Source organism: Odontesthes bonariensis, chromosome 16 (genome assembly GCF_027942865.1).
Source record: "Odontesthes bonariensis isolate fOdoBon6 chromosome 16, fOdoBon6.hap1, whole genome shotgun sequence".
Taxonomy (NCBI): domain Eukaryota; kingdom Metazoa; phylum Chordata; class Actinopteri; order Atheriniformes; family Atherinopsidae; genus Odontesthes; species Odontesthes bonariensis.
Genome location: NC_134521.1, coordinates 3,215,966 through 3,239,331, shown reverse-complemented (window position 1 = coordinate 3,239,331; position 23,366 = coordinate 3,215,966). Strand labels below are relative to the sequence as shown.

At 39.3% G+C, this 23,366-nt stretch overlaps 1 protein-coding gene across 1 annotated transcript in view; it reads right to left on the bottom strand.

Annotated features, from left to right (window-relative positions):
• Nucleotides 1-218: 218 nt before the first annotated feature.
• The window catches only part of klf5l (Kruppel like factor 5 like), a 30,423-nt gene continuing 7,275 nt past the window's right edge, over nucleotides 219-23,366 (bottom strand). Inside the window, exons 2-4 of the mRNA XM_075487393.1 lie at nucleotides 15,112-16,054; nucleotides 13,952-14,011; nucleotides 219-2,594 (exon numbers count right to left, since the gene is read on the bottom strand). Of these exons, the coding sequence (XP_075343508.1) occupies nucleotides 2,416-2,594; nucleotides 13,952-14,011; nucleotides 15,112-16,054 (1,182 nt within the window). The 3' untranslated portion in view covers nucleotides 219-2,415. The remainder of the gene's footprint in view (nucleotides 2,595-13,951; nucleotides 14,012-15,111; nucleotides 16,055-23,366) is intronic.

Genomic DNA, 23,366 nt, shown 5'->3' with positions numbered 1-23,366 from the left:
GTCCAGGGAAGCTGGGAATATATATTTATGTAGTTGCTCATTTTAGCGATCTAATTTTAATTTTATGACATTTTTTTTTTAAAATGCACAATTTATCCTATTAATTTCAATGTTTGTATGCTTTTCTTTCCCCATGTTTATGCCCTCGTGTATGAAATGCGCTTTATGTACTTGCCATGTCAAAGAAACAACAAAACAATTCGCTATTATTTTGTGAATATCTTTTATTTAATTTGTCAAAATAAAACAAAAACAAACCATTGTTTCTTATCAATTTGTACATGAACAATTTGATAATTCTAAAGCACATTAAGTATCAAAAAAAATTCCACAAGCACTCACATACAACCGATCTAAAATCCCATTAGTTAAAAAAAAGAGAAAAATATTAATATTATAAGAAGAAATAAATATTTACAGAATCTTCTGTTGAATCTAAAACTAGTTATGTACACAGTGGGTGGTCAGTGCTCCCTCCTTGAGAGAGACAGGAGAACTTGCTTCCTTGTGGACAAGACTTTAAAAAAGTAGGACAATCATAGTGTTGAAATAACAGGCAAGACTAAGGTCAATCAATCTTCATGCTTTTTAAAACCTCCATGAAGTACCAGGTGGGTGACACCTTCAGCCGAAGCACGACACAAACTGGATCAGGTTACAAAGACAATAAAATCAACCAATGACTTAAAAAAAAAAAAGCTTCTCGCATCACTCACCTGTCACTGATAAGGAAATACCACATCTAAGTATCGATCATGAAATTTGCAGTTTCAAAAAGGCAGAGGATACTCTGTTCGTGGACAAAAGGCAGCTGAAAAAAACAACGGCTGTCCAGCTGCTGCAGTATATCTCAGAACAGCGCCACCTTCAGGCAAGAAAAGCAACAACAGTTTGTAGCCGCTCATGTTCAGGAAAAATGTAGATCTGACAACAGAGCTTTTGTTTTTTTAAGCTTCATATTCTAAATCTTTAAAGAAAGGACAGAAGAGTGACAAGACACGAGGAACAAAGTAGTTATTATTTAGAAAAAAATAATAACTTTTAATCACCCTCAAAAATGCAGAAGCTTTCAGCTGACCCCACCCGCTCATTCCGACTATAATTTACCTGCCACATGATGCATTAAAACAACCAGGAACACAAATCTGATCATATAACAGGCCTATCCACCCACCTCAGTCTTTTTTAGGCTGAAGTTTTAAACAAATACAGGAAATCTAAAAGAAAAGGGAGAGAGGAAAAAAAACAGCACTGGATAGAAACTATAAGCAAACCACAAACTGTTGTTAAGAGAGCTCGGTCGCCGTGGCAACGGGTAATGTCATAGATACAAACATTGGCAAATCGCTCGACAGGTATTAGCTGTGCTGAAACAGGCATAACTGGGCGATGATTAACTTTTCCACGGAGAGTCGTCTGATTTTGTCTGTTCTGTAAGCCCTTCGGTGGGAGATTTCATCACAAGGAAGTTACAACTTGCTCTATAAATCGTCTTAACATTTGGTGAAAATGAAAGTTGTCAAGTATAAATTTCAAATACATTCGTCGTATTCACAAACACGCATACACACACACATATTAACAACTATTTACACAGGCAGGAGAGGAGGGACTGCTTCTACCTCTTAAAAAGTTCATACTTTAAAAAGATAAAATACGGTGATGATGGTGAAAGGGAGACAGTCGCCTTGTTGTTATGTACAGTAAAATAAAGATTCCAAGACTTATCAGGAGTCCAAAATCCATCAAAGGAGCCGTACACCACAGTTTTTTTTATTTATGATGCACGTTAGACATGTAGGAATGTGTATGTATGAAGTGTTTAAATGAACTGAATGGGTGTGTGAGGAACCAAAATCATTTCTTTGGTAGAAAACTAGCTCTGGTTTACTACAGGCACAGTGTTGACCATTAGTAGGCATTCAATATCATCTCAGAAAGAAGAAAATGAGACACTGCAGTGGCTCTAGTTGTCTCAGTCTGTAAGCGTTAGCCTCAAACTACATTCCCTGTTGATCTATGAATTGTGGAAACCTCACATCCACATTTGTTTCACCTGTCAGAGAAGGGTGTTATGAGGAAATCCTAAAGGGTACAGAGAGTTCAATTTGTTTCACTTCAAATCCATCAATGAAACAGGAACTTTATGTAGGTGCAACAGCAAGGACACAATCCCTCACCAACACAACCATGTTTTTTTTTTTTTTTGGAGTGTTTCTGGTGGTAATCTTTCCAAGTCTGAAATACCTTTGGATACCACTTGATGCCTGCTATTACTCGCCCTATGTTAGCACCAGATTTAGCACTAGTGCCCAGGAATGATTGTGGTTTTATATCCGATTGATACAGGTGGCTGTATGCATACTGCTCTGTGGGTGTATGTGTGGGGTTTTTGTACATGAATGCATGCGTGTCTTAGTTCTGGTGACGCTTCATGTGCAGAGCCAGGTGGTCGGAGCGGGAGAAGCAGCGGCTGCAGGCCACGCACTTGAAGGGCTTGGCCCCGGTGTGCTTCCGGTAGTGCCTGGTGAGCTCGTCCGATCGGGCGAAACGCCAGTCACAGCTCTCCCACGTGCAACAGTACGGCTTCTCACCTGGAAGGGAGACGAGGAGAGGATGGAGGTGTCAGTGCCCAGCAGAATGTTTCTCCTGATCATTTATTAATGTTTAAGAAATGCTTCTTTCTTTTTTTTTTTGGAAGAGTGAGCTATAGAAGCCGTGTAAGAAAGAGAATGTAAGAAAGAAATTCACACTGAAAATGGCGGCTCGCACTCTCATAGTAGCTTATAACAATATGGTAACCATAACAATATTTTTTTTCAAATAACACACAGAGAATACTGCAAAGTATTAAGTATTTTTATTAAGTTTGTGTTTTTGTAGTATTAAACATTTTTATTTAAGGCTTAATGGTGTTTCCTAAAGGGAGCTCTGTTAAACTTGGCTTGACCGCAGAGCACGCTAGCTCCTTTAGCCAGCGCAAGATGCAGGCACAATGGATCGGTTTTTAATTAAAAAAAAGGGCAAAAACCAGCACAAGAACCAAATAAAAATCAGCATGAAGACGCCAGAGAGGGGACGAGCAGGCAAACGTCGGGTGTACTGAGATGCAGGCACCATGGATCGGTTTTTAATTAAAAAAGGGCAAAAACCAGCACAGAAACCATGCTCATCCTGAATGTCTCACTATGATTACAACAACTACAAATACAACATGAAGAAAGTCGAGGACATGCAGGCCAGCTTCAGCTCATCCCAGTATTAAGGTAAATGTGGTCTGAATTGAAAATGTATCGGCTGTGTTGTTTCTTTTTTTGTGGGATGTTTTATCTGTAGAAATGCATATTTGCAAACTCAGCATGTTGTGGTAAAAGTGGCTCTTCCCTCGATTTTGCTGCCAATGTGGCTCTTGTGAAAAAAATAGTGAGCATCACTGCCTTAAAGGGACACTGTGTAATTTCTTCCCCCATCTAGTGGTGCAATTTTATTTTGCAAAGTCGAATGAATTTGCTCTTAGCGCCTCGCGTTTTCAAATGTGCGTTACAACTTGTTGAACTACGGCGGGCGGTATGTGTCAAGATTCTCTTTTTCGCCTTTTTTGGCGACGAGGATCCCTTCTCCTGTGGCGTGGCATAACTATGGTCTTCCATTGTGAACAAAAGTGCAGGCCGTTCAGGCTGGTTTATACCAGAGAATGTCTAATGGCGTACACTGGCTCTGTTTATACCTGCGTGCAAACGTGACGTCAAAATGACGTCATGTCCACTTGCAGGCCTGGCGTTGTGGAAAACGCGATTCAAAGTGCTTTATGTCCCTCTCGGCACTTCGTCGTTTTTCATAGACCGGAAGGACATGGCGGCCTCCATAGAGCTTGCCCGCTCTATGTAGATACAGACAAGTTATTCTTCACTCAGGAGGATAAGTGAGATTGTTGACAGAGATCATTTTACACCAATGAGGACTAATTTATGAATGAATATGTTGATTTGAGCTAATATATGACTTAATATATTACACAGTGTCCCTTTAACCTAACCAAACAGGAAGTGAAAGAGAAATTTTAGTCTAAAAGCAAAGCACTTTTAAAATCATTTGGCAGACACTTTTAAAACAAAGAAAAAAGGTTGAATAATAATAAGGATAAGACAACAGGTGCCAACCTGGATGGGTTAAAGGCGGAGGACAAACTCCGTGTGTACGCATAACAATAAATCTGATCTTGATCTTAAAAAAAAAAAAAAAAAAGGCAAATAACCTCACATGGAAAAAATGTACATATTGTTTAAACATTGCGATAGGTGGCCTATCGAGTCCAGTTCAGCCATAGCTTTCTGTTAAGGATTCTTGCACATGGACGTTTTAGCAGTAATTTCTATCCTCCCCTAAACCCCAAGCTGAGCTACAGTTAAATACAGTGGTGCAGCATGGCAGGTGTTAGGTGGGTGACCTGCAGTACCTTTGGATATATTTTACTCATTATTAGGCGTTGAAAACGTAGCGATTCTTGTTTTTTTTCTTTCTTGAAAACCGTAATGAACAACATATTGCATTTCAGCCACACACTAGAACCTGAATATAGTTTTCAGCCCATCATGGTGGCAAGCGGTGTCTGTTTAAATCTGTTTAAAACAAACAAACAAACAAACAAACAAAAAAAAACACACGTACTCGACAACCAACCACACATGAATACACACATGGCTGGCATAATAGTCAAAGACCATTTTCCCTTCCACAAATATGTATTTAAATATTAACAGAGCGAAGCAACCACATCAACTTGTCACACGCTGATAAGAAAAAGGAAATTTATGTTGAGTTTACTTGAATCAGTGTAGGAGTTTACACTGTCACAGCTCACTTTGTTAATAAAGTTTAGAGGTGGACACAACCTTATCAAACCATGTTTGTGAGTGGGTAAGCGTTTGAAAAAGGTAGACAGACAACTGGATTGATTTGTTTTTTTTATATATATGTTTTGAATGTTTCAAAAGTTTTGTTGGATTTTTTAAATTTTGTTTGTGTGCCAAATTTGGATCAGTTCATTTTTCCATGAATGCATTTGTAACAGAAGGTTACGCTTCAACTGTCAAGGAACTGTAAAACAAAAAAGTAAAAAAATAATTAAATAGTAAATAGAGGATTGATATATGTGGTTCATTCGAAGGTTAGAAAACACGACAGTTCATTTAGTGATATAATTAGATACTGACAGAAACAAGAGTTTTCCAAATATATTTCTGTTTTTCGTGACCCACTGTTACTTTTAAAATGCATATAATGAAATCTTCTCCCTCCCAATGCAACTAAACATCCAGCAACATGTCAACGAACAGGAAGTAAGAAAACAGACCAGTGTGAGGACGCAACAACAGACACAACCAGAGTTGACAGTGCGTTCCAAAGGTGAAGACAGCCGGTGAATGTGAAGCTGTCTGCGTCAAGGACAAAACAAAACTTTAACTTTTAACTCGCCTCTCTGACTTTCTGCTGTGCAAAACTGTCTACTGCACGCCTCAACCTAATTTAGCAGTAGCTCTCTTCTGAAACCTCTCTTCATGTTGTTCTTGTTAGTTTCTGTCTTATTATCTGCTGTGGGAACGTTGCAGCATAGATTTGCACATGTCTACAATCACATGTCCGCAAGATATGGCGTTTATAGTCGACAGGAACGTTGTTTAATGCTGCAAGCGAGTGCCGTGCTCACTTCACATTTGTAATGAACAGAAAACATGAACGCCACTCACGAATAGGGATGGGAATTGATGAGATTTTTACGATTCCAAATTCATTTTCGATTCTGCTTAACGATTCGGTTCTTTATCGGTTCCCTTATCGATTCTCATTTGGAGAAAAAGGACAACAAACCGGTCGATTAGCATCAACTTTGTTTAGTTTAGACGTAACACGAGTCATGACCTTACAAACCCAACAACGGTGAGGTCCACATTGGTCTATCCTGGCCTGGGTAATTTAACTCTTCCTGCTCTGGTGAAAGGAGAAGCTGGAGGTAGAGGTGAACTGGGGGTAGTACCACCAGCCTCTGGCTCTGAGCCAGTCAGGCTCTGTCTCTCATGATTTCATCTAAATGTAAGGCCTGAGAAGGCATTCATTTAACCTTAACCGTTACTAACAGCAGCTTTTACAATCAGGCAAATGGTGCTAACATGATAGGCAGTGTTAGTTAGTTAGTGACCTGCAGTGTTAGCCGAGGATATGCTAACGTTGCTAACGTTGCTGGGTTCAGATTCACCAACGTTAATCATTCATTCATAGTTATTGCATGTTGGTAGTATTTCCTCCCTTTGGTGAAATATTCACTTTGCAGGTTGCCATGATGTCGTCTTTTTTAGGGATGTGTAACCAAACTTTCGAGCGTTTGTACCGCTTGGGTGCCATGTTTACTGTTTACTGTTGACTGCACTGGACTCGCCACGCAACGTTTGCAAAATTGCCAAATGATTCCAAGAAATTGAAACACTGGGAACCGGTTCTCAACAAGAACCGGTTTTTGATTCCCATCCCTACTCATGAACATGCTCATGTGCAACACTGCTCATCTTAGAATTATAAAAATATCTAAAAATATGTTTACCTAACAATATTTCTTGAACAAGCTAATTTTATCTAGAATGCCAAATGTATGAAGCTTTCCACCGCTGTTACAATGATAGGGTAGACAAGTGCAATATGATGACTGTGAACCTATTAAATAAATTCAATGAAATAGTTCATTCACAGAGGAATAACAAGCCAAGGAAATCTAAGTGACAGTTATCTCACCCCACCCAAACATTGACATTTCTCTGCTGTGCCACAACATGCTACTGCCAAACAGCGAGCTGATTATCAACAAAGAGAAAAAAGCTCTCTTGAATGGGCTGGTATGGCCACAATGGGGAAAAATAAAAAAAGGAATCTTTCATCCCCATGGTAGGAATTAATATCTGGAAATCAATGCAAGGCATGAGCACAAACACAGTTAAAAATCTGATTTACGAAACGATACAACTCCGCTGAAGCTGGATTCCTCAAATGGTGGGTTGGTTCTTTCCTGAGCCAAAAGTGGAAAAGTTCATGTCCTAAAACAAAATATGTCTAACCTACTTTGTTTTTTTTCCCACCACATAAATGCAGGATACGATGGGTCAAGCCAACATTTCTGACCACAACATGGGCAAAAACTTAGATTCTTATAACTTTTCTGTCTTGTAATGCTCGCCAAGTGCTCTCACTTGTTTTAAAAGGTAGTTTGTCACTTTTAATACTTTAAAATACAACCTTTAAGGGCAAATCCTACAAGATACCAGTGTAGAGGGCCCGTGACACTCTTGCTGTGTGGGTCATTAAGTACTCATTACCAGAATCGACCCTGTAAGTGCTGATTAGATGGCCTCTTCTACTGAGCATCAATCACTTGGTGACAGCCATTACCAAAGCAATGGGGTCCAAAGAGCAAACGAGGGTTTTAGGAAGTGACACGATGAACAAAAACAGCAAAAGAAAAATTATTTGCTGTAAATCTTTTCATTTCTTTTTTATCCTGAGGAGGGTTTCATCCAAAAAAAGTAAAAATATTACTCAAATGTCCCATCTCTAATACTTCAGTCATTTCTACAAACACTTTTTAAAGCTAAATGGTAAAAAAAATAATAGGAATTTGTAGGATTTTTGTTCCTAAACTGTTCCTAAACCCGCTCCGAGAGGGAACAGCTCTCGATGTGCGTGTGGAGGTGGAGTACAAATGTCTTCATATAAAAGGTTGAGGCTTCTCAATCCACAGGTGTGTTTGATTTTGCTCTTTAGCTGAGCTGTTGAGGTCAAACGCACAGCAGGCTCTCTCAGACTATTATCCCCGAAAGCTAGCAAACAGGCCAGTGAAATACGACACATGCACACAGAGCAAACACAATTGACTCGTATATATTCCTAGACAAGCTGCCAAAAGGGCAGGTGAAAACCTAAACCTCCATCCATTCACACACGCTTTCATTTTTTTTCCTTTTTGGCCAGATTTATAGTTTAAGCGAAATGACAACTGGCACATTGCTTGTAAAAATTTCAAGAAGTCTTCAGGGAGTATTCAGTGAAATTATTCTAGTATCTGGGAGGACTTTGGTGTCTATTTTTATGTCACTAAACAAAAGCTGCTCTCACTAAAAACATTGGTGTTTCGTTTTTTTAAACAACAGGCATCAGCCCTCAAAAGCCTTTGCAGACGTTTGTAAAGGAGAGACTGCAGCTGTTTGATCAGGTGGCTGATTGGAAACGCTCACATTATAGTATTCTCTCCTGCTTTCAAGCACACATGCACTAATGAGCTCACGTACTATGACCGCATCACAAACCATAATGGATAAACACACAGTCTCACTCACACAATCACAACAAAACACACACTCAGACAAGTACAGCTACAGTGCATCAATCATTCTGAACAAAAAGGCTTTTGTGTACTCTTTATGAAAGATACATATTTACTCCGAGAGGCTTCAAGTCTCTCCTAATCCTTGAAACTGCGGCATGACAAATGAATAAAAAGAAGTGGACACGTTCTTTTTCTTCATTTTTAACTTTTGAACAAGGAAACAATTTGGTTGGAATTACATATGTTGCTCTGTATAAAACCTGCTGAAGGCAAAACAGGCTTTTTTGTTTTTTCTTTATGGTTGGCTTAGTCCATAAAATGAGAAACAATGTTTTTTTTCAAGCCCCGTTTCAAACCGTTCATGCCATGCATGACTATACACAGTCTGGTGCAATGTCAGCAATGTAATAATATTTTATAACCATCTCTGGCTTTTTTTTTACAGAGTCAAAGAGCAAACACTTTCAGGTTCTCCAGGACGCCCATAAACTCTTTGTGGATCTCTTAGCTTTATCAGCTCAGTTAGTGTTTGTGAAGAGGGCTGGAGGTTTTCCTAATCAGCCTGATAGCACTCTTTACACACACACACACACACACACTAATACAAATGCTAAAGTCAAAGTGAAGAGCTGAAGTGGCCGCTGTGGCCATGGTCAAGGTTGCCACCCCGCCCCACTCAATTTTTCCACTTTAAAATGATTCTGAACTATAAAACAAGAGTAAACACTGGCAACAAAAGTGACTTTCTATTTCCTTAGAGGGAAATCGCATTACTGCTACACCTTGGCCAAATTTACTCTATCATTCAGGCTCTAAATGTTTCAATCTGGTGCGATAAGAAGTGTCCCGAGGAGTTAGGGCATACACCACGTGAACGACAAATCATCTCAAGCCATACTTTATCTGTAACTCTCCCGTGTTGCTGCTCAATAAAGTTAAAAATGCCAATAAAGTGGAAAAAATGAAAAAAATGACAGAGCATTGTGATGTAAATTTGTGGAATGGCTCCAACTGTCCACATTTAAGTGATTGCTTTTACCACTCTCAAATTGATTAAATTGCTATATTAAGTTAAGGTATCTGAACATATTATGGAGAGGGCATCTAAGTGGATACATAAGTGTGTGAGGCAACAGAAGTTTTATTCGAGGGGAAGGCTCGTAACTCGCCTCCAATCTCCCTGGAGGTGAGTTGCTGCATAAATACATGTTATACTGTGAGGTGAAATTGAAAAATCCTAAGCTTACATGTCTATGAGGAGCATTTAAACATTCAAAATGAAACATAAAGTGGTTTCAAACTCAAGAACTACCCACCCTGCTGATCAATTATAAGTACTTCCAAACCTGAAATACATATTTACAACAAAGCAGCAACAACATTGAACCAGACTGGGGATCTGCAGTCAGTCGTGAAAACAAAACTTCACTATAATACTTTTACTTTAAGAAAAAACTCCTACAGCAAATTAACATAGATGTAAATAAGGGATGATGTTTCACCGGAATAAAGATCATTTTCTTTAGAATTCAATCTCATTTAAATCAGCGAACATTGACCAGATGAGAAAGTCCTGGAGCCATGGTGTAAACTTTTACATTTGGTCGCACCAGTTCAACACACACAGCCAACGACTGACCTTATCTGCAACTCAGTTAGTGTTTCTAGAATTCAAACAAGGATCCAAACGGACTGAACATATCAATGTAAAAAACAATATTGAGATGAGCATTAAAAAGAATGAGCCACTTGTGGATCAGGGCAACGAATCAAACGTTAAAGTCAACAGGGAACCAAGAAGCTAAAAAAAAACGAGGCTTATGGTAATTGTATTTGTTAAAGGTGTGAACAATCTTGACCACAAAAATCAGGCAAACAGAGTGCTGTTTAATCAGTTGTGGATAAAGATAAAGACTCAGTACTTCCAAAAGGTTGTGAGGATTAATGTTGAAATTTAAGTCAAGAGATTGATGCCCAAAGTTAGACGTTCTCAGATAAGCTGAGGATATATTGGGTAAAACAAATTACATTGGAAAAAGGCCTGTGATAGAAGTGATCATGCATATAGTCTCTGATGGAGCCATGAAGAAGTGAGGATGCAGAATAACTCGGATGTTTGTTTCAGTAATAGTTTACCCAGTTTACAGTGACAGAGATGGGGGAAGATTATCCATCCGGCATTTATTCAGGATTTGTCAAAAACATTGACAGGGGAAGAAAATGGCCATGAATGTCAAGTAATATCATATTTACAACAGCTGCTAGTTTTATTATTTATTAACGACTCAAAGTTTCATTATCAACTGAATGCAAAGCAAGAAAAGGCAGGCCTGGTTTGGCCAGCAAACCTTGTCGGTAGATTCACAGAGTGAATGAAAAAATCAGGCCCTGTTACATGACTCTCAGTATTTTCTCAGTGGTTACTGTGTAACAAACTCATTGAGGAGCACTCTTTGAAAGTTATCTGATTGTACATTGTTAAGTGTCGTTGCATCTGTGCTACAGATGTAATTTGCCAAGTTACAAAAACTAGTCAGGGCTGTGAAATTTTTTTTATGCCCCTAAAATCTGGAACAGTCTTCCAGAAGATGTGAGACAGGCTCTGACAATGTTTAAATTCAGGCTGGAAACAGTTCTGTTTAGCTGTGCATATGACACCTGAAAGTATTTTATCTACACTCTTCACTTTTAAATTAATTAATTAATGATTATTTTTAATGGGTTTTTTAATTTGTATTATTATTTTTTAAATTATTATTATTTATTTTTATTTATTTATTTATTTTTTTATGATTTTATTGCCTTCTTGTGATTTTATGTAGCTGTGAAGCACTTTGAATTACCTTGTGTACGAATTGTGCTCTATAAATAAAATTGCCTTGCTGAAACCCCCCCCACATTTTTCAATTATACCCGCTACATGCAAAGCCGTCCTGTCCCATCGCAGCTCTTCTTCTGTGGTGCTTGAGTTTTTCAAAATATCTTTTCTTTCCCGCTTCTATGACAACGCTGACATGTGTCGAATGTATTTGCAAAATGGATGAGGAGAGATTAATCATCGAGGCTGAGAAATAACAGAAGCTACACAACCCTGAATCCAGTCATTTAATCCCATCAGAAATATTGCTATGTTTTTGACGTGTCATCAAGTTTGTCTCAGTGCGGCTGAGACTTTATGGTCAACACTTTATTATTATCGATACAAACTGTTTTCGTAGTATAAAAGTAATTACATTTTTAATATTTGAATTTTTATCTTAAAGGGACACTTTGTAATTGCTTCCCCCATCTAGTGGTGCAATTTTATTTTGCAAAGTCGAATGAATTTGCTCTCTAGCGCCTCACGTTTTCAAATGTGCGTTGCAACTTCTTGAACTACGGCAGGCGGTATGTGTCAAGATTCAAGAAGCTATAGCTTCAGACTCAAGGTCCATACAAACAAAAAGACATCTAGACACACAGTACAAAGGATTACATAACACACATACAATAACACTATGAATACAGATGGCAGATAACATGTCAGATAACATTAGTTGCCTTTGGTGTGCAAGCAATGCAATTAGTCATATTCCGGGAGTTACCGGAAGTGACGTCGACGCAGCGTTAGCGTTAGCAGCAGTGTGTAGTTGCTATCTGGAAAGTGTTCTTTTAAATAAACTCCCGGTAAACTTACAAACTTTCTAATGCCTCGTTTTGTGAGTTAAGAGCCTATGTGTACTACGGCAGAAGTTTGGTAACAATCAATGCATTATTAGTGGGATCATTTACGAGATAAAATCTATTTACCGTTAGCGCCAGTAATAAGCCATTCGGCGTTGGGGAAAACGCGATTCGAAGTGCTTTATGTCCCTCTCGGCACTCTCTCTGGCAGCCTCCATAGAGCTTGAATATGTTGATTTGAGCTAATAAATGACTTAATATATTACATAGTGTCCCTTTAAATCCCACCAAACTGATACTGCTGTGCCACGTGCCGACACCAGCTGGTTGGCTTGCTTTTACTTGTAAGTGGAACATCATTGCATATGTTAGCCTATTGACTACGGTGGATGTTCTTTTTTAAACTTATCGATGAAAAAAATGACATCTTGGACTGGGAACATGACCACCAGCCAGATGTGTGTGGTCAGAGAGAGGCTGCACCACTGCTGTGTTCTGGCCTGAACACAGACTACACTCATACCTTCTTACCGTGTTGTTTTGTTTACTCTTCCCACTACAAATTTCAAACTCTATTTATCTTGTGCTGCTGCATCCTGCTGCTTTAACAGCGTAACGTCCTCACAAGCTCTATAAAGTTTTATCTCATCTCTTTATGACCACAGCGAGATCTGTTTCTATTTACCCATACATTGGTATGTTTGTCCTTCTCTGAAGGAGCTCTGCAGCTCTTTTTATCGCATGAGTAAATCTCCAAAATACAACTGGGAATCCACAGGTTTCATCTTACAGAAAGGAACCGGCCTTCCCCCTTTCTGAGAACCCCCCCCCTATCATCCTCTAACTACATACTCTGAAAAGGAACTGAAAAGAAGGAGTAACTGGTTTGGCCTTCATTTAATCGCGTGTCTTCCATCCTTTTCTCCTCTTTTCTTCATATTACCCTCCTCCCTCCCTTCTTTGTTCTCCTTCTCTAGGGAAGCTCAGTGGACGGGTATGAGCATGCATAACTGTAGGGAAGAAAAAACAAAAACTCAAAAGCAAACTAATGTTTCTTCTGTCTTGTTTTTTTCCTTTTATATTGTGTTCTCCTTCTTCATCTCTATTATTGCTACTGGGCGTATCGAAACTGGCTAGGTGACAAACATGCAGTTTAAGAATAAATAAACTCAAAGCACTCAGGCGATGATAGCTCTGAAAGTATGACTGTGACTGGGTGTTCACTCGTTTCAAACTAAGGAGGAGAACATTTGGACAAGAAGAAAGAATAAATAGGGCTTTGAGCAAAGCTTAAAAGGACATTTTTCCAAATCCTCATCAGTGTTGAAAATCAGAGAGACCACCAACAAAAGAGTCGAGTCCCTGGACTCATAGACATCAGCAGACAACACACACTCTCTGACCAAAACAGAATTTTTCCTACATGAGTTTGAGGCACACAAGCTTTTTTTTTTGTCATCGGATGTTTCATCAGGTTGCACCGTGCCAAAGAGAGCTGTTTTCCTTTTTAACTTCAGGGAACTGGAAAATCCGGTCCCCTGTTATGACTGAAAAGCAGGTAAATCAGGCCTATAATCAGCCAGATTATTCTCTGCTGTGCACAGGCTAATCAATGAAGTCCTTTTTGCATTGCGTGAGGGGATTTTGTTGTTTTATTTGTACTTCACCAGACTTTGTAAATGCAATCTGCATCTCAATATCAGCATGCAGTCATACCATTTCAAATTAAGTGTGTCTAAAGTCTATGTTTACAAAGTGGGATGCTATTATGTATACCAAGCCAAAGAAATATAGCTACACAACAGCAGGTGGAACGGACCACCCAGAGTTACCCATCAGAAAGCCAACGGACACTAATGGCAAAGAAACACGAATATTCGGTTCTAATCTAGATCCTCCAATAGGGATGACTTTTCTTACCTGTGTGCGTCCTTTGGTGGGCCTTCAGATGAGAGCTCTTCGTGTAAACTTTGGTGCAGCCTGTGAGGAAATTAGAAAGAATCCATGAAACAAATTAAGCAAATTCCAAATCCACATGCCTGCCGAAAGCACCATTTGGAAGGCAGACTAAACGGGGCATTTCAAACAGGTTTTCAAAGAGGTTATAAAACCCACTTCATGTCCATCTCCTGCTGGCCCAGGAAAAATTTGGGTTTTATGACCTCCAAAATATCTCCAAATGAGTTAGAGTTAGAACTATGTGGTGAGTTTATTTACACAACAGTGCCGCAGGCAGACAAACTTGTTGGAGTGGTTATGCTGAGACTTGTTTTCAAAAGTTGCTTGTTTATCAAACTGTTGAATCTTGCAGGGCCCATGATGCTTATTTTGTGTATGCGTTGCAGAAAATATACAGCTGTGCTGCCGTGGGTACGGGCATATATATCATATATATCAACTGTGCAGGGTTGTGGCACAGTGTGGTTAGTGCAGCTCTGACATTCGGTGTGTGTTGCCACATACTGACCCCGATAATAAGAGGAAGAAGAACACTCTAACCAGTTGATATATTGTTTAATAGATTAAATTAATCATGTTTCATTGTTAGGGGTGGGACGATATGCTTTGGTCACGATTCGATTGTATCACGATTCTTGATAATTGCGATTCTACAAGTATTGTGATTCGATATAATCAGTAATTGCAATTTTCTTTTCCTCCTTAAAAAACAAACAAGTTGAATCATACACTTCTACAATGAATGTCGTTCCCATAAGCGATGCATCAGTTTGTGTCAGTCAGTCCAGCAGCTGACATTTATTTCAATTGAGACAAAAAGAGGTACTTAACATGTACAGCATTTTTTTAAAGTTACAAAATTAATTGAAATGTCCACACAGCACAGATGTGGGCTAGTTTTAACATAACTTAATGTAATGAATTAATTAAGTTTTTCTGGACACGGATATGACGTAATATACTCGATTCAGGGGAGAAAAATCGATTTTTAAAATCATCCCAAAAAAAAAAAAAAAAAAAAAAAAAAAAAATCGCGATATGTACATGAATCGATTTTTTCGCCCACCCCTATTCATTGTGATAAAGAGTCATTCTACATCATAAACAAACAGACCACTCGCCTTGGTAGTTGCAGAAGTGGATTCTCCTCTTCTCCAGCTCTGGGTTGTTTCGTCTGTTGTATTTGGGGCCCGTCAGGACGCCCTGGCCGTGTGTCATCAGCAGGGCGTGAGGAGACATCCCCGTCACCTTCATGCCTCCCAGACGCTGTTGGTACGGAGGTAGAGGACGAGGCTGCGACGCTAAACTGAGCAGCTCCACTTGGCCGTCTGGACTCCCCGGCTGGGAGTTTGGAGGTGAGGGCGGCAGGCTGTGGGGCGCCGTCTGCTGCGACGCAGCGCTCGGAGAAGCCTGGTAGTAGCAGTGATGCTGCTGCAGCTGCTGCTCCGCCATCATGTAGTTGCCGTTGCTTGTTGGCAAAGCGACGCTGCTGAGGTTCAGCATGGTCCTGCTGCCGCTGGAACCCTGCGCCGACGGGCTGCTGTGCGACAGGCTCATGGTGAGGTCAGCGCAGCCGGTGATGGGCATGTGGTATATCTGCGACTGGGGGGGCGGGGGTCCGATGTGAAGCTCTGTGTCTAAATTGGGTTGCTGCTGCTGCTGCTCCTGAGACCTTGTGGCGACACTCACCGCTCCTCCAGCGCTCATGTCTGGTTTTATGAAAACGTTGTTGACTACAGGCGGCACGCTGAAGACGGATGTAAAGCCCGGCAGAGACTGGGTGGTGCCCGGGATGGAGCAGGGCACCTCCAGCCCAGGTTCTGTCTTGATTTGCTGTGGTGTGAGGGTCTTGTTGTTGGGCCTGTACAGCCCCGTGCGGAGGTGAGTGCTGGGCAGGATGAGGTTGATGTTGAGGCTGTACGGGGCTGAAGGTTTGTCCTCTGAGAAATACTCGTCCACCACCGAGGCGCTCTCTCGTCGGTACTTCTTGTCACCCGTGTCGGTCGAGGGAGTCAAGACGGGAGCGCCGACCAGGGGAAAGTATTTGTCCAATTCTAGTCTAGTCTGAAACAAAAACAACGGGAGAAAAAGTTAAAGGCGTACTACCATATTTGTTCAACTGAAAGCATGAAAAACTCAAAGGGAGGCAAGACGGTGTCCGTTTAAAAAGTGTAAAAAAAAAAAACATATGGGAGTAGGAAAAAAGCAAGGGAGCACAGATTTAATTTGAAAAAAATATATATTTTTTGCATTTTGCTCTCTATTCTTTTTATTAACTTAAAGCAGGTGGGATCTTTGTTTAAGAAAGGAACATGTCAGGCTTTGTTACACGTAGGATTTAACAGGACAGGCAGCAGAATGTGTGTAGAATACGTAGAAAAATTTTCGAGCAGCAGGACCGGGCATGCAGAGTGCAGAGCAAAGTAAACTCCAGGTATTTTGTTCAAAGAGGGGCGGGCGGCATTATCTGATCTTCATCCCTAATTAACTGCTGTGTGCGACAGAGTATTCGTCTGTGTGCGAGTGTCATTCAGAGTCTATGAAGCAGACAGTCACTCCTTTAGAGGCGCACAAGCCGATAAGTGAAGAATCTGTGCAGCAGAGACCACACACACACAACACACACAAAATGTGTGTGTATATATATATATATATATATATATATATATACACACACACACACACACAAAGTGTATATATACATATATATATATATATATATATATATGCATAAATGCATTCGTCACTAATGCATAAATGTCATGTACTGCACACAAGTATGCGGCTCATGCTCAACAACGGTCTTCAAAAAAAACTACTACACATAAATAATAATAATAATAATAATAATAATAAATGTATTTATATAGCACCTTTCATACATAAAATGTAGCTCAAAGTGCTTTACAAATAAGATCAATATACAAAGTAAATAAAGTAAAACAACCACAAGAACAACAAAATAGAGCACAATAGAACCAATAAAATAGAGAAACAACCAATGCAATATACAAATAATAATAATAATAATAATAATATAATCTATAAAACTAGTAGAAGGCGGGGGTGTATAGATGTGTTTTTAGCTGCTTTTTAAAGTTTGTAATATCTGTTGACTGACGAATATACATTGGTAGAGAGTTCCAGATTTTTGGTGCATAAAAACAGAAAGCAGCTTCACCCGTCTTTTTAGATTTCATCCTACGAACACTTAATAAAGTAGCACCCGATGATCTTAGAGCTCCATTTGGAACACGTTCTGTAAGTAGTTCTGAAATGTAAACAAACCAATATATGCAAACAGGTAGTATCATCGCACCATGGGTGTGGCTGGTGGTTTGATACATGAAGACAAGGCGGGGGGGGAGCACTTAGCCCAAGCAAAACAAAAGCTGAAGACATCAGAAAGATACAGTGAAACCTAAACACTGTCAGGTAAAAATAGACCTGCCAGACAAATCTGATCCTCACAGTGACAATGGATACACAGAGGAGAGGATAGAGTCAAAAACAGAGAAAAACAAGAGCGGGCCAAAGAAATGAGAAAGAAATATGTCCGTAATTATGAAACTGATACTGATTTGTGAATGAGTGCATCTTATCAAATGAGGATATCAGAACTGATTAAGAGTGATCACAGATCCAAAAGCTGCACAGAAACCGCTCACATGGATTCTAAGAAATCTGGAAATGAAAAACAAACAAAAACTAGAAATGCACTCAAAGAGTGCAGACCTCCGCCAATGAAGCTTTGTTTTATAAGTGCATTTTTTTTATCCACCCATATATTGTAGTGAATGGTCTGAAACGATTAACGTCGTAATCCACCACGTCCGAGAGAAAGCGATGCGTCTGCTTAAACTTGTGCATAGATTCAGCTGGCTCGTGTTCCGATTGAAAAGGTTTACAAAGTTAAGATGCTATCTTTCAGATGCGACTTCTCAGAAACGGCTTCCATTTGTGTTTACCTTCCCCCCTGCGCACCCCCTCCTCCCCCTCCCTCAATGACAACGAAACAAGCAAGCCCCGCACAACCAAGCCCCGCCACCTTGTGGCAGGTCGCAAGATTGCAGCGAACAGACAAACATCCAGACAAACCAACAGACTCGGGCGATCACATAACCTCCTTGGCGGAGGTAAAAATAACCCAGAACGACAGAAACGCAAGTTAAGTCTTACAAAATGTTGATTTTCAGCACTGGATTGTGTGAGGCTAATTTTCCCCCCAGATTCCACATTATTTGAGTTCTGCACAGTCAGGGTAAAAAAAGCTGAGCACAGAAACGAAGGATTGGGTCATAACTGGTGTTGTATCGTCAGTGGGAAAGTGAACTTTGCAAAGATCATCCAAATCCGATCCAAAGCTCGCATTTGGGCCAAATTCAACTCAATTCAATTCAGTTTTTTATTTATATAGCACCAAATCACAACAAATGTCATCTCAAGGCATTTCAATGATACAGTCCAATTCATTCACACGGTCTTTGTGGAGGAGCTAACTCCCTCAGTGGCTACATGCTAACCTTCTTTGAACGAAAGGTGGAAATTAATTCTGTTTTTTTTTTTTATTTCAGAATTTCTAAATTAGTTGTTTACAAACATTAATTTTTGGAGTTTGTCCCTTGTGGACGCCATCTTGTGCTGATGTTCCTCAAAAAGTGGAACTGCTCTTTTAATTAGATTTAGATTGGATGTTCTCACTGAGAAACGTACAAATAAATAACTTATTTTGAATGTTTATTATGTCCGAGTTGCTAATCTTTGTGCTGAGAAACTGATGTGGAAATATTTGAACATGACCTTGTGCATTTGTTATTTGTACCATTTTTTAAATTCCCTTTCTAGAAGTTTGACTTGACAAGCCCGTTTTAAAGGCATGTTCCCATGCTATAAATGGGTGCTGCAAGACTAAAGAGGTTGGCCTGCTGCGAAGGCTTTCTCAAAGCTCTTCTCAAAGCTCACGTTTGATGTACTGAACGACTTTCGCCTCACTCTTCAGCTCTTGTGGAGAATGCTGACCCACTTCCAACGGCTCTCTGTTTTTCTGCTCACTCACGCCAGAAAAATGTCCATCCCACCTGCATGAATGTTTTCCATTGATTTCTGATAACTGACATTTCCCAACATATACTGTGGACTACAAATAATTAAATTTTCATATCTCCTGCAAGACCAGGTAAAATCAGAGGGTTTGACTAATATAATTGTGGATTTTCCCCCATCGGGGATGAATGCAGTATTTTCTATTCTATTCTAATATATAAAACAATGGTTTAGATTCCATAAGAGTTTAATGCAATGAAAACAATGTTCTCTAATCCACTAAATTAGATCCAAGGACTCAGGTCAGCTGGTCCAGTCCAGAGTCCAGACTAAACATGGAGAAGCAGCATTTAGCTGTTATGCTGCAAACAAGTGGAACAAACTGCCAGTGGAGATTAAACTTTCACCAAATGGAGACTTTTTTAAATCCAGGTTAAAAACATTTCTGTTCTCATGTGTCTATGCATGAAATCTGCACGATATCTCTGAACTTATCTGGACTGTTGCTTGTTTTTAAATTAATTTAAATGATTTTATTTGTTTCTCTTTATATTCTTTTATGTATTTTTAATGCTTCTTACACTCCCTGCTGCAATGCTGTTATTTTATGTAAAGCACTTTGAATTGTTTGTACATGAAATGTGCAATATAAATAAATTTGATTAGATTTTTGATTCTGATCTAAATAAGAATTGACTATTTAAGGCAATGGGGTGATTTGCACATGCATCGTTTCAGCATCTAAATGATCAGCTAAAAAAAGCTCTCTTTGTTTGCTCTTCAACCCTTTTCTCTTTATTCTCTTCAGCAAACAACTCAAGACGTTGCATGTTAGACCGGGAAAATCAGCAATGAAGAACAGAGCAAGAGTGAATATGTTAGCACATTGTTGCATATTGCTTTCCACATGTGTATCTGTTTTTACGTTTGTCTACGTATCCTGCGGTGTGTGCCCTGCAGGGCCAGGATAGGTGTCCATCAGTCCTCACTGGCCAAGTCACACTTTCGTGCCATCAATGTAATCTGAGTGTCTGCTGAAATGAAAAGCCTTCAGTATTTACCGAATGAAAAAAAAACAAATACACAAACAAGTCTGTTTCTTTCCCACTGAGAGTGGCTGTGTTTCAGGAGTGGACACAGCCGGGTTCTGTACTGCTGTGGTGCTGACAGCAGCAACCTTTGGACGCCCTCAGCTACAGTATGTCCTCTACTGGCCTTCGTTGCCAACCTTTACCCTCTGAGTTGCATGCATCTTTAGTTAGGGCTTAGATTGTCTCCCTTTAGCCTTTCTTCTTTCTGGAATGTATTTACAGAAGTGTTGTATGGCACATTAAGGTGTAGTGTATCGGTGAAAAATGGTCATTGTTGGTGATTCTGCTGCATGAAAATGCACTGAAAAAAAAACTCATAAGATTTACTTAAAAAACCCTTTGTAAGTATTTGCACTCAAATGATTTAAGTAATATTTAATGCTGCAATATCAAGTAAATGTTACTTACCATAAAACACAACAATTTTGAAGATATTAAGTAACATTTAATTAATTACATCCAAGTTTTAAGTTATATTTATTTAAACAAATTAAGTAAAGTCTACTTGTTTTTCATGGGCAGGAACATCATTTTACTCACAATTTTAAAGGAGTTTTGCACCTCAGACGCCCTGATATATGCTCCCAGGAGCAGGAAGAAGGAGTTTTACACCTCAGACGCCCTGATATATGCTCCCAGGAACAGGAAGAAGGAGTTTTACACCTCAGACGCCCTGATATATGCTCCCAGAAACAGGAAGAAGGAGTTTCACTCTTCAGACGCCCTGATATATGCTCCCAGGAACAGGAAGAAGGAGTTTTACACCTCGGACGCCCTGATATATGCTCCCAGGAGCAGGAAGAAGGAGTTTTACACCTCAGACGCCCTGATATATGCTCCCAGGAACAGGAAGAAGGAGTTTTACACCTCAGACGCCCTGATATATGCTCCCAGGAGCAGGAAGAAGGAGTTTTACCCTTCAGACGCCCTGATATATGCTCCCAGGAACAGGAAGAAAGAGTTTTACACCTGCTGGTGACCTCAGACGCCCTGATATATGCTCCCAGGAACAGGAAGAAGGGGTTTTACACCTGCTGGTGACCTCAGACGCCCTGATATATGCTCCCAGGAACAGGAAGAAGGAGTTTTACACCTCACTCCTTGTAAATGTTATTTGTAGTATTTGCTGTTATGAAGTAACTTAGCAGATTTTACAGATACACTTTCAGAGTAAAGTTTATGTAGTATTTCTAGGTTTATGTACATACAACTATTAAACATTTAAATTGTATGAGGAAACCTAAGTAAAACTTCCTTTTCCCCCATAATTCATGTATTACGTTAATAAAATGTTTAATTTTAATTAAGAAGCTCTTGTTCTTACTGAATCTTAAAAAAATACAAGGTAGAGATTATGACAGTTACTCTAATAGTTTACTTCACCAAAAAGTCACTTTTTTCAGTGTGTTAAAACATATTCAACTTTGTAATCATCCATGAACGGCTTGTTAGCCTGATTTAGCTCAAACATTTAGCATCAATCAGAAGCTGATGTCACGTTTAAAACAAAGAAACAACATAACTGGTCCAAACCAGACCACCAAAATACACATCCTTTTCAGACTTTGCATACTTGTTTAGCAAGCTTCTAATTTGTTGTTTTTAAAAGTCAAATCATTTAAAACGAGTCCCTGACCAAAGTAGGTAGCTTTTCCTTCTCCTTTCTCACTGGAGAAATTGAAACATCAGTTCTAGCAGACCCTTGGAACAGTATATTCATAAGTTAATAGACTTTATAAATCAGAATGTACACAGCTTAGTTCAAATCCTCTATTTTGCATGATGAGCTAAATTTGTCATCTTTAAAGTTCTCTGTTAGTGTGTCTTGACACCTTACACGAGAAACAGTACAGCCTAAAGGGAAACTAGTTGATAACCATAGTTCAGTATTGCTTTGTAACATTTATGTGGTAGTGAGGATAATATATTTGGGCAAAGACTAAGTTAATAATTTGAAAACATGCACAGTTGCTCTGCAATCATTTTGCCTGTTAACAACAGTCTCTTATCAGCTGTGGTCAGATTTATGGGATAGGGGGGGAGTTTCCACATTTCTGACCAATTTCACATTCATCCTTAAAGTACCTTTGCAGACAGTCGCTTCAGGTACTACACAAAGCACATACTTTACATTATTGGTATGCAATTCACAAACCAAATACTTGTTTCTAAATTCGTTATAGCGTGTGTTTTTTTTTCTAATAGTCATTATAACGATAATGACTATATACTTTAATCCATGAGAGTGACAGTGTATCCTACTTTTGCTGACAAAGTTACACTATTGCTGGAAAAGCTGAACTCAAGGCTTGAAAAAAAAAACATAAAAATACTCAAGGCTTTTGCCCCCCCCTGACCTAAAAGCCTCCGAGCTACAAGATCTACAATCTTTATCAGCCCCAGTCTACCAACTGCAAAACAAGCGATTGCTTCTGCGAACCAGTTTTCCTTTATGGCCTTTAGGAATGCAGAAGAACAGCGGCCATAAAAACAAGAAAAAGAAGAAGATAAAAAAAAAAAAATTGATCTGTGTTGGCGCCATTCGGCCAGCTCAGAGTAGAAATTATGTTGAGGTCATCAGAGCAAAACAAAACCTTTGAAACTATGTTCGAGTTTTATGGCCGCCAATGGATAAACAGAGAGATAGGAAATTACCAGGAAAAAAAACAAATGAAGACGAGCATTAAATGACGAATGTCCTCTTCAGTTTTTCTGAGGAAGTGCTGCAAACTACTTGGTAAAATTTAGTTTACATAAATTGTTTCACTTGAAAGATATGAATCTCTAAACATTTTACACGCAACCCTTGGACTTAACTACATAACAAGCCCGTATCATCAGCCCTTCACCACCGTGCTTTACACCTGATAGGAGGTGTTTGTGCTGATGTGCTTTGGTTTTCTCCAAACATGCTGCTGTGCATTATGATTAAAACATCTTTAAAACATCTACACTTTTTGTGTCCAAAGGGTGTTGTTCCAGAAGCAATTTTTTGTTAAGCTGTGCTGCCATTTTCTTTGTAGAAAGATGAGGCTTTCTCCTGCAAACAAGCCATACTTCTTCAGTCTTTGTGTTGTTATGAACTTAACATTTAACATGCTAACTGAGGCCTGTGGAGTCTGAGATGTAGCTATTGCGCTTTTTTTTTTTTTTTTTTTTTAAGTATTACACAGCCAGACCTTTGGACGAAAATGCTGGAAAGATTGATAACCATCTTCAATGTTTACCACTTGTGACTAATC